Raw genomic sequence first — 12,368 nt, 5'->3', positions numbered from 1 at the left:
GACAGGGCCCAACGCCGCTGTCCTGCGGGCGGAGATTGCGGTTCTCTTGGCGAAGGACGCAATAGAGCCTGTCCCTGCAGCCGAGATGGAGTCTGGGTTTTACAGCCCTTACTTCATAGTACCCAAGAAAGGCGGGGGGTTACGGCCAATCCTGGACCTGTGTGTCTTGAATCGGGCCCTTCACAGGCTCCCGTTCAAGATGCTCACGTGAAACGCATTCTCACGTGCGTTCGCGCCCAGGATTGGTTTGCAGCTATCGACCTGAAGGACGCGTACTTTCATGTCTCGATCCTTCCTCGACACAGACCGTTCCTACGGTTTGCGTTCGAGGGGCGGGCATATCAGTACAGGGTCCTACCCTTTGGGCTGTCCCTGTCTCCTCGCGTCTTTACCAAAGTCGCAGAGGGGGCCCTTGCCCCACTCAGGGAAGTGGGTGTTCGCATCCTCAACTATCTCAACGACTGGCTCATTTTGGCCCAGTCACGAGAACAGTTGTGCGAACACAGGGACCTGGTGCTCAGGCACCTCAGCCAGTTGGGGCTTCGGGTCAACCGGGAGAAGAGCAAGCTCTGCCCCGTGCAGAGCATCTCTTTTCTCGGTGTGGAGCTGGACTCGGTCAATATGACAGCACGTCTCACCAACGAGCGTGCACAGTCGGTGCTGAACTGCCTGAACTCGTTCTCGCGGAAAACAGCGGTCCCACTGAAACAATTTCAGAGGCTCCTGGGGCATATGGCATCCGCAGCCGCGGTCACGCCGCTCGGATTGCTTCATATGAGACCGCTTCAGCACTGGCTGCACGACCGGGTCCCGAGGTGGGCATGGCACCGTGGCTCACTCCGTGTGGTCATCACACCGAGTTGCCGCCACACATTCAGCCCGTGGTCGGACATTGCTTTTCTACGGGCCGGGGTGCCCCTAGTGCAAGTGTCCAGGCATGTTGTTGTCACAACAGATGCCTCTGCCACCGGCTGGGGTGCCATATGCAGTGGCCAGTCGGCGTCGGGGTCCTGGACGGGATCCCATCGCCATTGGCATATCAACTGCCTCGAGTTGCTGGCAGTACTCCTTGCGCTGCGCCGGTTTCGACCGCTGCTGCAGGGCAAGCATGTACTGGTCCGGTCGGACAACACATCGGCGGTAGCGTATATCAACCACCAGGGTGGTCTACGCTCCCGTCGCATGTCGCAACTCGCCCGCCATCTCCTTCTGTGGAGTCAGCGCCGACTCAGGTCGCTGCGCGCCTCCTACATCCCGGGCGAGCTCAATCGTGCGGCCGACGCGCTCTCACGACAGCTCACACTCCCGGGGGAATGGAGACTCCACCCCCAGGTTGTCCAGCTGTTATGGAGCCGGTTCGGGGAAGCACAGGTGGACCTGTTCGCTTCTCTGGAATCCGCCCATTGCCAGTTGTTTTATTCGCTGACCGAGGGGACCCTCGGCACGGATGCACTGGCACACAGCTGGCCCCGGGGCCTACGCAAGTATGCGTTTCCCCCAGTGAGCCTCCTTGCACAGACACTGTGCAAGGTCAGGGAGGACGAGGAGCAGGTCTTGCTAGTTGCGCCGTACTGGCCCAACCGGACCTGGTTCCCGGAACTCATGCTCCTCGCGACAGCCCATCCCTGGCGCATTCCCCTGAGACAGGATCTCCTCTCTCAGGGGCAGGGCACCATATGGCACCCACGTCCCGACCTCTGGAACCTCCACGTGTGGTTCCTGGACGGGACGCGGCAGACTTGAGTGGCCTACCGCCCGCGGTAGTCGACACCATCACTTCGGCCCGAGCCCCCTCGACGAGGCGCGCTTACGCTTTGAAGTGGAGTCTGTTCGCTGAGTGGTGTTCCTCCCGCAGGGAGGACCCCCGGAAATGCCCGGTCGGTGTTGTGCTTTCCTTCCTTCAAGAGGGTTTGGAACGGAGGCTGTCCCCTTCCACCCTGAAGGTCTATGTGGCCGCCATCGCAGCACATCACAATGTGCTCGACGGCAAGTCACTAGGGAAGCACGACCTGATCATCAGGTTCCTCAGAGGCGCCAGGAGGTTGAATCCTCCTAGGCCTCGCCTCATTCCCTCCTGGGATCTCTCCATCGCCCTCTTGGGCCTTCGGGGAGCTCCCTTCGAGCCCCTTGAGTCAGTCGAGCTGAAACATCTGTCTCTTAAGACAGTGCTCCTGACCGCGCTCGCCTCCTTCAAGAGGGTTGGGGACCTGCAAGCATTTTCGGTCAGCGATTCGTGCCTGGAATTCGGGCCGGACTACTCTCAAGTCATCTTGAGACCCCGGCCTGGATATGTGCCCAAGGTTCCCACCACTCCCTTCAGGGACCAGGTGGTGAACCTGCAAGCACTGCCCCCGGAGGAGGCAGACCCAGCCCTTGCGTTGCTGTGTCCCGTTCGTGCTCTGCGCGTTTACGTGGACCGCACGCAGAGCTTTAGAAGCTCTGAGCAGCTCTTTGTCTGTTTTGGAGGTCAGCAGAAGGGAAAGGCTGTCTCCAAACAGAGGTTGGCCCACTGGATAGTGGATGCCGTCGCCTTGGCGTACCAGTCCCAAGGCGAGCCGTGCCCTCTCGGGTTGCGAGCTCACTCCACTCGGGGTGTTGCTTCCTCCTGGGCGTTGGCGCACGGCGCCTCTGTTGCAGACATCTGCAGAGCTGCAGGCTGGGCGACACCAAACACATTCGTGAGGTATTATAACCTCCGAGTGGAACCGGTGTCCACCCGTGTGCTTTCTACTCGTAGTTAGCCATGGGTGTTCGCTTGCTGTGCCATTTCCCTCGGGAGAGGGAATGCGAGCACTTTTTCTGCTCCTCAGTTCAGTTCCCCGTAACGGCGAACCCTGTGGAGTTCCTCCTGCATCCTGCGGCAGCCAGACGCGGCGGAGGCGTCAGGCGCCAGGTCCAGTACTTGCGTGTATGCCCAGTTGGTCTGCCCTTGTACTGGACTAGATGCCCATATGCTGTGATTCCCCTCGGGTAATCCCATATGAGATTGTCCACGGTAAGGTTTCCCTGACGGTAAACCCGTGTCTTTCCCTGGGCGGCTTCGTTTTTGCCCCGTCTCTGATTGCTAGTCGTTCCTCCCGAAAGGTAGGACCTACATCAGAGATCTTCCATATGCGTTACTGTTCTCAGACCAGTCCATATGTGTCTCCACACGTTACCTCCCTTCGGGCAGGGTGTGGTCTCCGTAGCTTTCCCCTCCTCGGGGAACGCTTTCCTGGCGTTTTTGTCGTTGCTGGAAAACGAGGGATTGAGTTCCGAAGCACTCTCCCCCGTGGGGTAGGAACAGCAGCTTCGACTTTTCCACAGTAACGCCCTGTCCTCTCCATCCCACCGGTATGGAAGACATTCCTGGGCTTACTCTGGGCGCTGGAGGGTTGCGAGTATGGGCCGCATTTGCACTTGGCACGCCTCAGCCTGCCAGCACCTGCCTCCCTAACACTCGTAACGTGGTTCAGTTGCTATGGCGTTTTCCACGGGACCCCATTACGTCAGTATCGACGTAACGTCGAACGTGACTGACTGAATGGGAACGTCTAGGTTACTAATGTAACCCCCGTTCCCAGAAGGAGGGAACGGAGACGTTACGTTCCCTTGCCATAGCTTTGTGCCACCGCTGAGCGGCCAGATACCTATCTCGGCTCCTCAGCAAAAATATGAATGAAGGTGAGTATGCCGGCCCTATTTATACCCGGATGCCGGGGGAGGGGCCCGGCATGTAAATCTCACAGGCCAATTCCCATTGGCTTGTTTTGTATCCTTGGAGGTGATTGGGCTCCCTAGCGAGACCCCATTACGTCAGTATCGACGTAACGTCTCCGTTCCCTCCTTCTGGGAACGGGGGTTACATTAGTAACCTAGACGTTCTTGTGCTTCTGCTAATCTCTTCTCTTTTTTCTGTTCTTGTTTCTTTATCCTTCAGTGGCTCTGATGTTTAGCAGCAGGTGTTTATCAGTGGCTGAATTAATTCACTTTTACCTCGCTCCCCCATTTCCTGCAGAGGCAATGTGGCAGACGCACACACCATCAGTAACTTTTATTTTCACACATGCAAGCATTTCCACTCCATTTAAAATCTGTTGACTTTAACAATCTTTGTTTCATTATATCCCAACGGTGATAGTTCAAAAATATATACTTCTTGTGTTTTTTGCCTCAAGTTTGCATGTCTGTAACTCAAGAAGTATTAGGGTGCTTTCACACCTGCCTCATTTAGTTCGGTTGAATTGTACCGGAGTTTGTTTCACCCTTTGGTGCAGTTCGTCTGGGCAGGTGTGAAAGCAGCAGTCGCACTCAGGTGCGCACCAAAAGCGGACCAAACAAGTGTACTGAGACCTGCTTGAAGAGGTGGTCTTGGTACGCTTTCAAACGAACTCTGGAGCGGTTCGCTTGAGATGTGAAAGCAATCCGACCCAGTTAACGGACCAGCGAACCAAATGATATCATTTTCATAATGGAAAATGTGATATAAAAAGCAGTAATGTCTGATTCTGTGAGTGAGCACATTATTTACCATATCTGAAAACCAACGAGCGCCTCTGTTGTGTAATTACACTTCTCCATGAAAGAATGCGGTCCCGACGAAGTCTCAATTCCCACTCTGCTTCATTATAAAATTCAAATGGTCTCTCTCGACAGACACGTGGACAACAGGTCGCCTACTAGACAGCGCTGGGAAATCCAGAGACGGAGCGAGAGAGAAAGACCGTGCGTTTGAATTTGCCGCAGCATTAATATGAATAATGGAGTATATAATTTAACAGAGACGGCTAAATTTATAAAGTGTTTGTGTGTGTCTCGACAGTTACAAATAAAGCCACAATAAGCTCATGGAGCTAGCTTGTCAATCATTATTTTGATGGATGACGCAGCGAAAACTCTGACCAATGAGAGGACAGTTGTACTCGCATGTGACTTGACTGAACGCATTTTGGTACACTTTGAAATGTTGCCATATGAAAGCGAACCGAACCAAGAAGAAAATGCAACATTGTAACCAATTTAGTCCCTGTTTCGGAACAAAACAAGTGACGCTTTGGTGTGAAAACACCCTTAAAGATATCTTAATATCCTTAGATTCTGGTTCTTTATAAACTTTCCTTTTGGTATTTTCATTTTAAAGGCCCTCAATGGTTCAATCCCAGAGATATGGACATGTTAATTCGGCTCCATGAGTAAATTGGCAAACTGTATACATTTTCAGTGGTCAAAAACCAAATGTGGGTCACTTTGCATACAGCTTACACTTTTTCTCTTTTAAAGAGGAATATCTAAAGAACATATTATGTTAAAACTAGAAATGTATCTCATTTTTTTCTATCAGCTCAGTTGCATAGAACATTCCTGTCTGAGTGCCATAAATATTATTTTTCTAAAGTTGTCATGCCTGTAACTCTAAAAGTATTCAAGATATCTTAATATCTTAGCTGCTTAATATTCTCATTCCTAATAAACGTTTCTTTCTAAAAAAAATTACTCAGTAAAAATAAAATGAGTAGGCAGTGTACATTAATTTGTTGCTTTGCATCTCTGGTGACCAATCTAAATGGTTTCAGAGAAACTTATATGAAATAACAGAAGGAAAGCCAGAAAAAACATGGACGATTTGCCTACTATTTTTATATTCTTAGTTTAAAAAAAGCTTTATTTTCATTTTCTATTTAGTGTGTAAATTCATTCGTTGTAATTAACAGGCGAAATGATCAGTGGGGCTGAATTCTTTCCTTTATCATTTCGACATGGGCTAAGTAATGGATAGAGATTCTCAGTGAAAGACTGACCGGTGAATGAGTAGATATGAGAACTGGACTTCACATCACAGAAGGAGACCAGACCCTCCTCATAATCCACAAACACCCCAACCTTCTGTGGCTTCACTCTCAGAGACAGAGAGACAGAGGGATCAGCATGGGCTCTATAATCATTCTCATTCCACAGAGCTACAGTCCAGAATCCATATTGAGGATGTGCTGTAATCAGTCCTTTCCTGCTAATAGATTCACTGGCCACTCCTATATCCCATTGTACCTGCATACTGCTGCATCCTCCTCAACACTGTAAACACAAATAATAAAAATAAAAGATGAAGAGATCTTTACATTTATTTTTATTTATTTATTTATTTTGCAAGTTGACATCAAGAGCTCAATACTTGCTGCTTTCTCTTGCTCTCTGCTTTTCTGAAAATACATTTTCATCTTTACATATTCATCTTAATTTATAGACCATTTCAAAGACATAAACCAAAACAAAGGAATTAACCAATAAAGCATTTGTTGTAGTGTTGTAGGGCAGAACCATCAAAACAAAATGAATGGTGCATACTTTTAAGACTAAAATTCTATATACAAAAAAAAAAAAAAAAAAAAAAAAATGTCACTACAAAATCTTTAATAATGCATAAGTTTTAAGTAAGTGTCCAGATGTATATCAACACAAAAGAGGTGATGCAAATGTATTGTATCAGTTTATATGCTTATTTTCTCAAGAATTTATAATCGCTCACAATATAATTCATGCAGCTGTTAACAGTGGAACTGTGTGACATTATAGTAAATCTTTCAATATAATGGGAGCAATCTAATATTTACTTTTAACACCCTGTATACTCGCAAGTGACGCAATGCAACTAAAACCCATAGAACCCATTATAATCAGTGATTCTGTCTACACTTGATGTGGCGTGATGCAACAAATCCTCAACAGTAAACTGATGCCTCGCTCTATTTCTGATGTACTCCAAGAGCTCACACTACTTCTAACATGAAGGACAAATGGATTTTCCATGATCACTTTGTCATGTCCAGTGTATACAGCTTCTTGCTGTTGAGATGCGACGCGGAAACGGTCATGTTTGGTGCAGACACGGTGTTTAAGCCCATTGACCATTGTTGTGTTGCGACTCAACAGCTAGCAGCTTTCTACACTAGACGCAACATTTGCAAATCCATTGGTCCTTTGTGTCAGAAGTAGCGCGGGCAGATATAGAACAGGGGATCAGCGTACTGTTGGGAATCGCACCGCATCACATCCAGTGTAGACAGCATCACTGATTATAATGGGTTCTGTTCACTTTTGTTGCATCCCACCACTCATGTCTGGTGTAGACAATGTGTTAACCAGCCAGCTGGAATCAACGTAACTAATCAAACTAACAGTTAGTTGGCAACAACAAGAAAAAATGTGTGCTACATATAAAGCAATTGTTCGCACTTACATTTAATCAGTTATAGAATAAAATATGCGTATTTGGTGTTCTGTCCAAGGGGAGGGCTCCGAGCTCAGAATTTGGCCCGAACCCCGAGTATTCCCTTAAAAAAGAAATTAAGCCGCTGGGAGACAGATTGACAGAGTAAACCCCCAAAATTGTGCTGCAAGAGTACAACATTTAGAAAAGTGACTGTGAGTGGGAGGAGCGACAGATGTATTCTGGCAGGTAATTTTGAGCTGGATTTCTTCTTTGTGAAAAATGTATGTTCACGCCGGCATGATCGTACCATAATCAGTTGACTGTCCACTTTCCTATTATAAGAAAGGGAGATTTTCCGGAATCAGTTAACTTGGAGATTGAGGAGGAGTTCAAACAGCTGAGGTATGTGGACACCCAGCCGTGGTAGGAGGGAAGAGGGCTGGGGCTGTGACCATTTGCGGAGGCAGCCTCACACTTGGGTCAGGCCCTTTCGGTTGGACGAGGTGCAGGGAGAAACAGAGGAAAAGATAGCATCAGGGCCCACACTGATTGCAGAGGCAACTTCATGTGCTGGAAATGCTGGAAAACTGTTGTGGAACAGAGGTAAATTGGATATAGCTACAAATATGCCTCCTCTTGTGCTGATTGGGTAGATTATCTGAACGTGCTCTTCCGGAACTTTGTTAATAAAATATCATTTAATACTGTACTACACTTGTGATCAAAATTTTGGTTAAATCTGTGGCCGGTTGCTTAAGGCAGGAACACACCAAGCCGATGCCGACGAACTAGTGGCAACGAAAGCAGATTGCGGCGTTGGCTCACGTCGGCAGCGTCTGGGTCTAAAGTTGCCCTGACACACCAAACCGGCGCTCGACACCCGATGGCCAAACATGTCCGTTCTGCACCTGCGTAAGATGAAATGCCTTTCCGTACCAGCAGGTGGCAGTAGCTGAACAGCCAATCAGAATGATCAGATGGCCCGATGGAGTGACGAGCTCCGACACCGTTTCAACCATAGACATCATATAGGTAGACGCCCTATTGGCCGCTGGGCGATGAGATTTGCGGCCGCCATCTTAGACCGGTCGTACTCCTAAGCTGCGTCCCTATTCGCCCACTTATACTACGTCCTAAAAACATTTACTGTTTTTGTAAAGAAAAAGTGCATACTTTTGAGTGTGTAGCAGAAGAGTAGACAAGCTTTGGGACATACTACCTCGTCATAACTGCATCTTTAATTGACGTTTCCGTCGCTTATTTACGCAACCTATAACTGTTTAAACTACCCTGTCAATCATCTTGTCACAGTTAAAATCCTCCACATTCAATTAAATTTATTTTCCTACCATTTCGGAGAGAAATGTAGTCGCACGTTGATCTGCCAGTCATGGGTCTTTCATGCAGAGAATTCTCCTCATCTTTGCATAATGATGCATTTAAAAATTAATGACCAACGCATCATTATAAAAGTACACAATGCTGTTGCAGATGAAATATAATGTGGATAACATTTAATAAATATCTTTTCGTCCGGTTATATTGATTATTAATTATTCAAGCCCCTTTATCTTAACCACTCTGCTTAACCGTCGAACCTCGCAGGTGTTTTCCACATAATTTAGCCTACTATTCAGATCAGAAAGAAGTTCGAAAGCACTTGTTAGAATGCGCTCAATGCACGAAACTTACTTTTAGCGTTAGGTAACGTTAAGTGCCTATTACCAACACAATCCAACGATGTTTTTCTCATTCATCAGCTGGATAAAATCATGCTGAAAGTGATTTCAACGATATCGTTTCTCTGTGTCGTTATCGTTATAGCTGTGGTGTGAACTCTGCTATTCTTAAATACTGACAATGATACTGAGAACGATTTTTATAACTATATCTTTATCGTTATCTGTATAATTATCGTCTTTGGTGCGAACGGGCCTTAAGGCCCCACAATCCAGTTTGGTACAGAAAACGCATGAACAATGATTTTTTTTTTTTTTTTTTTTTTGTGATTTAATATATGGGTGTTACACCCAATACAAGGCCTCTTAAGGAGGATAGGTATCAGAAAAAGAATTATTTATTGTTTTAAGTGCCCATCCTCTCTATGTTAGAATAAGATAGAATTCATACATGCAAAAAAAGAAAGCAAGAAAAATAGGAAAGACTGAGGAGACACTGTGCCCAGCACCCCGACATCAACATTTTTTTTCTTTTTAAAGGCTCAGTGAACCAGAAGTTGCAAATGATTTTTCTTCAGTGTTGTGACATATTTCCAAGTGAAACGGAATACTGAATAGAGGGCAGGGTTTTACTTTAGCGCTCCTCCTCTCCATCTCTCGCTCATAGCAGACTACGGTTGGAGGGGAGTGGTTTAAGCGATTTCAACCCAAGCCGTCAAACTGACGTCATCTGGGAAGGAATGCCATTCCAGACCAGAAATAACTTTTCAGATTTTGATTAAAGATTACCACGACAAACATTTTTTTTCTGTGTATTAACTTGCACAGATTAACTGTTCACCACAAGACTAGTAATATGCACTAACAAAGTAAATAGGGTCAATATTGATTTCATGCCGACTTTAATACAATAATGATCGCTAGGCAAAAAATTATCTTAAAGGTCTTTATTTTAAAATATAACATTATATAATCCTTAGAGAATTTAAGAATTCTACATTTTTACACAGAACCTTGAATACTCATTTTTCTCTCTACACTCTACAGTCTTAGTAGTATGCTTGACGCTGACGGTGTTGTTGGTGGTGCAGTTGAGTGTGGCGCTCTCTGCTGGATGGAGGCTGATATTCAGGTTCGGTCCAGTCTTGACCAGATTACCACTCCAGCTGTAGGAGGGATTCGGATCGCCGGATGCCTTACACTGAAGATGAAAAATGTAGATGTTTATTGACGGCAACCAGGAGTTACTGGACTCAATCTGTACATCTCTGATGAGATCTGTAGGAGAATAATATGCAAATGTTAATTTCTATATTAACATGTTTTCTTCATAAAGGAACTATTTAACTTGAATTATTATGGATTTATTTAACTCCAGTTCTTGATTGTGTGTTGTTTTAGAATTTGCTATTTACATCTTAACAGCATTGACAGGATAAATTATTAAACTCACCATGAACATGTAGCAGAATTAATTTTGTTGGATATTGAATAGAGCGTCTTTCTGCAACAATAGAGAAGATTCCAGAATCCTGAAGTTTCAGGCCTTTCACCGTTATACCAATATTGTCCTCATTCATCTCTAACCTTTTGTGAAATTGAGATTTCAGCAGGATTAATTTATTGTTATAATACTGAGCTAAGTCAGTCTCATTATGTTTCCACTTTACTTCAAGATCTTCTTTTGAGAAATTAGCAATTAAATCCAGCGAGTCTCCGACAGCTTTGTGCACCTCAACAACTGGATCAGTACATGACCCTACAATACACAACAAACAACTTTTGTTACATAGCCTATAATTATAAAATCATGTCATATTTTTCACATTCAAAATAAGATTAATTAAACACCAGTTTGACAACATCATCACCAGAACAAATGCGAAAAAGGGAACAAATAAGGGTGACAAATAAATGAACGACAAAAAGAACCTCACAGCTTTTGAGTTGTGAGTTTATCAGCACAGACCCTCTCACACGTCTCACTAACTCACTCTTATCTTCTTGAGAATGGCAGCACAGCACAGTCAGGCTATTTCTCTGACACACGTAGCCATAGGTGAACTTGATGTCTACACAGAAGAAAGCCCATAGTCTCTCCCCCGGTACAGTTTGTGTCGAGCCATTCATTAGTCTGGTTGTTTGGTGAGAAAACTTTTAAATGTAGTTGCAATAAACATGTTGAGAATCTGTACAACTGCAGCTGAGGAAGACTAGAGCCATTTTCACATTTTTCTACTTTCAATATTAAATCAAAAAATGACTGAACGAATGATATAAGTCATCTTAGCAATCTCATAGCAGCCTGAAAATAATAGTTTTATGAAATGGATTATGTAGGCTCGAAAGCGAGCCAATACCACTTCCTTTTACAAACAAGCTCCCTTTACAAGCACTATGGCTTGAAGTTTCCTGAGCTGAGCTTTTCAATTTTTCAGATGCATGTTAATTCCCTATATACATCAAATAATCGAATTAACATGCATCTGAAAAACTCCTCTTGGTTCCAAATATGCATCTTGGTTTCATGTATATCCACAGGTCCATGTGTCATATGGTTACCCTTATAGCATAATTGCCCAGATCATATTTCAAAGGCAGATATCACAATTTGGCCAAAAAATGACTTAGGCAATTATTCTATGAGACTAATGATATGACATAGTACCTTTAAATAAATGAAATATGTAAATATGTTTCTGTTTATTACATAGGCTTAACTAAATATGTTTAAATAAAAAAAAAAAAAATAAAAAAAAAAAATTACAGCCTGTTGAGACTTTAACTGGAGATGTTTCTCAAAGTACTCACCCTGGAGAAAGAAAACCAGGAGAAAACCCAAAATGGAGCAGGAGGACTCTTGAAAGATGTTCATGTCCGGACGTTTAGACAAAAGACTGAGGCTTCTGAGACTGAAGAGAGAAAGGGACTTCCTTAATTCTCATGCAGAGTTATTCGTGTCTCTCAGTTGATGCACTCTTGACCACAGCTCTGTGGCTGACACTAACAATTGTGTGAGACAAATAACATCACAATAGACATTTAAAGAGGAAGACAACAACAGCCCATTTACCTCCTATTTTGAGTATGGGTAGGCCTTTTATTTTGCCTGTCTCTTGTTTTGTTGATTGTTATTACTCCCCCAGGGTTTGGGGTATATTTTGCAATCCATAGGGCTGCACGAGAGGGGGCTCCATTGTGCCAAAAATAATTATTTGAAAATCTCCTTTAATAAAACTTTTTAAATAATCAAAGGTTATTTGTTAAATCGTGAAAGAAAACATTTTCATTTAAAGGTGCCATCGAACGTTTTTTTTACAAGATGTAATATAAGTCTAAGGTGTCCCCTGAATGTGTCTGTGAAGTTTCAGCTCAAAATACCCCATAGATTTTTTTTAAATTAATTTTTTTAACTATCTATTTTGGGGCATAAGAAATGTGCCGATTCATGCTGCGGCCCCTTTAAATGCTTGCGCTCTCTGCCCCCGGAGCTCGCGCTTGCC

General features: G+C 44.8%; 1 protein-coding gene across 2 annotated transcripts; it reads right to left on the bottom strand.

Moving 5' to 3' along the window:
* Positions 1-9,816: 9,816 nt before the first annotated feature.
* On the bottom strand, positions 9,817-11,846 carry LOC137031209 (CD48 antigen-like). Of its 2 annotated transcripts, XR_010896511.1 has the most exons (4): positions 11,677-11,846; positions 10,536-10,624; positions 10,319-10,452; positions 9,817-10,143 (listed from the first exon to the last, which is right to left on the bottom strand). XR_010896511.1 is itself a non-coding variant. In XM_067401978.1 (3 exons), the coding sequence occupies exons 1-3, from the start codon at positions 11,738-11,740 to the stop codon at positions 9,860-9,862; spliced, it is 654 nt and encodes a 217-aa protein (XP_067258079.1). In that variant the 5' UTR covers positions 11,741-11,846; the 3' UTR covers positions 9,817-9,859. The 2 variants fall into 2 exon arrangements, 1 of the variants encoding a protein (XP_067258079.1); XM_067401978.1 differs by having other exon boundaries at positions 10,319-10,624.
* Positions 11,847-12,368: the final 522 nt, after the last annotated feature.

Source organism: Chanodichthys erythropterus, chromosome 11 (genome assembly GCF_024489055.1).
Source record: "Chanodichthys erythropterus isolate Z2021 chromosome 11, ASM2448905v1, whole genome shotgun sequence".
NCBI classification, from domain to species: Eukaryota; Metazoa; Chordata; class Actinopteri; order Cypriniformes; family Xenocyprididae; genus Chanodichthys; species Chanodichthys erythropterus.
This window is presented reverse-complemented; position numbering and strand designations above follow the sequence as displayed.

Excerpts from the sequence above, each read along its gene's own strand:
- LOC137031209 (XM_067401978.1), bottom strand. The coding sequence starts at position 11,740 with ATGAACATCTTTCAAGAGTCCTCCTGCTCCATTTTGGGTTTTCTCCTG. Across the intron at positions 10,625-11,676 it reads CCTGGTTTTCTTTCTCCAGG|GGTCATGTACTGATCCAGTT; the intron begins GTGAGTACTTTG and ends TGTGTATTGTAG. Across the intron at positions 10,144-10,318 it reads AATTCTGCTACATGTTCATG|ATCTCATCAGAGATGTACAG; the intron begins GTGAGTTTAATA and ends ATTCTCCTACAG.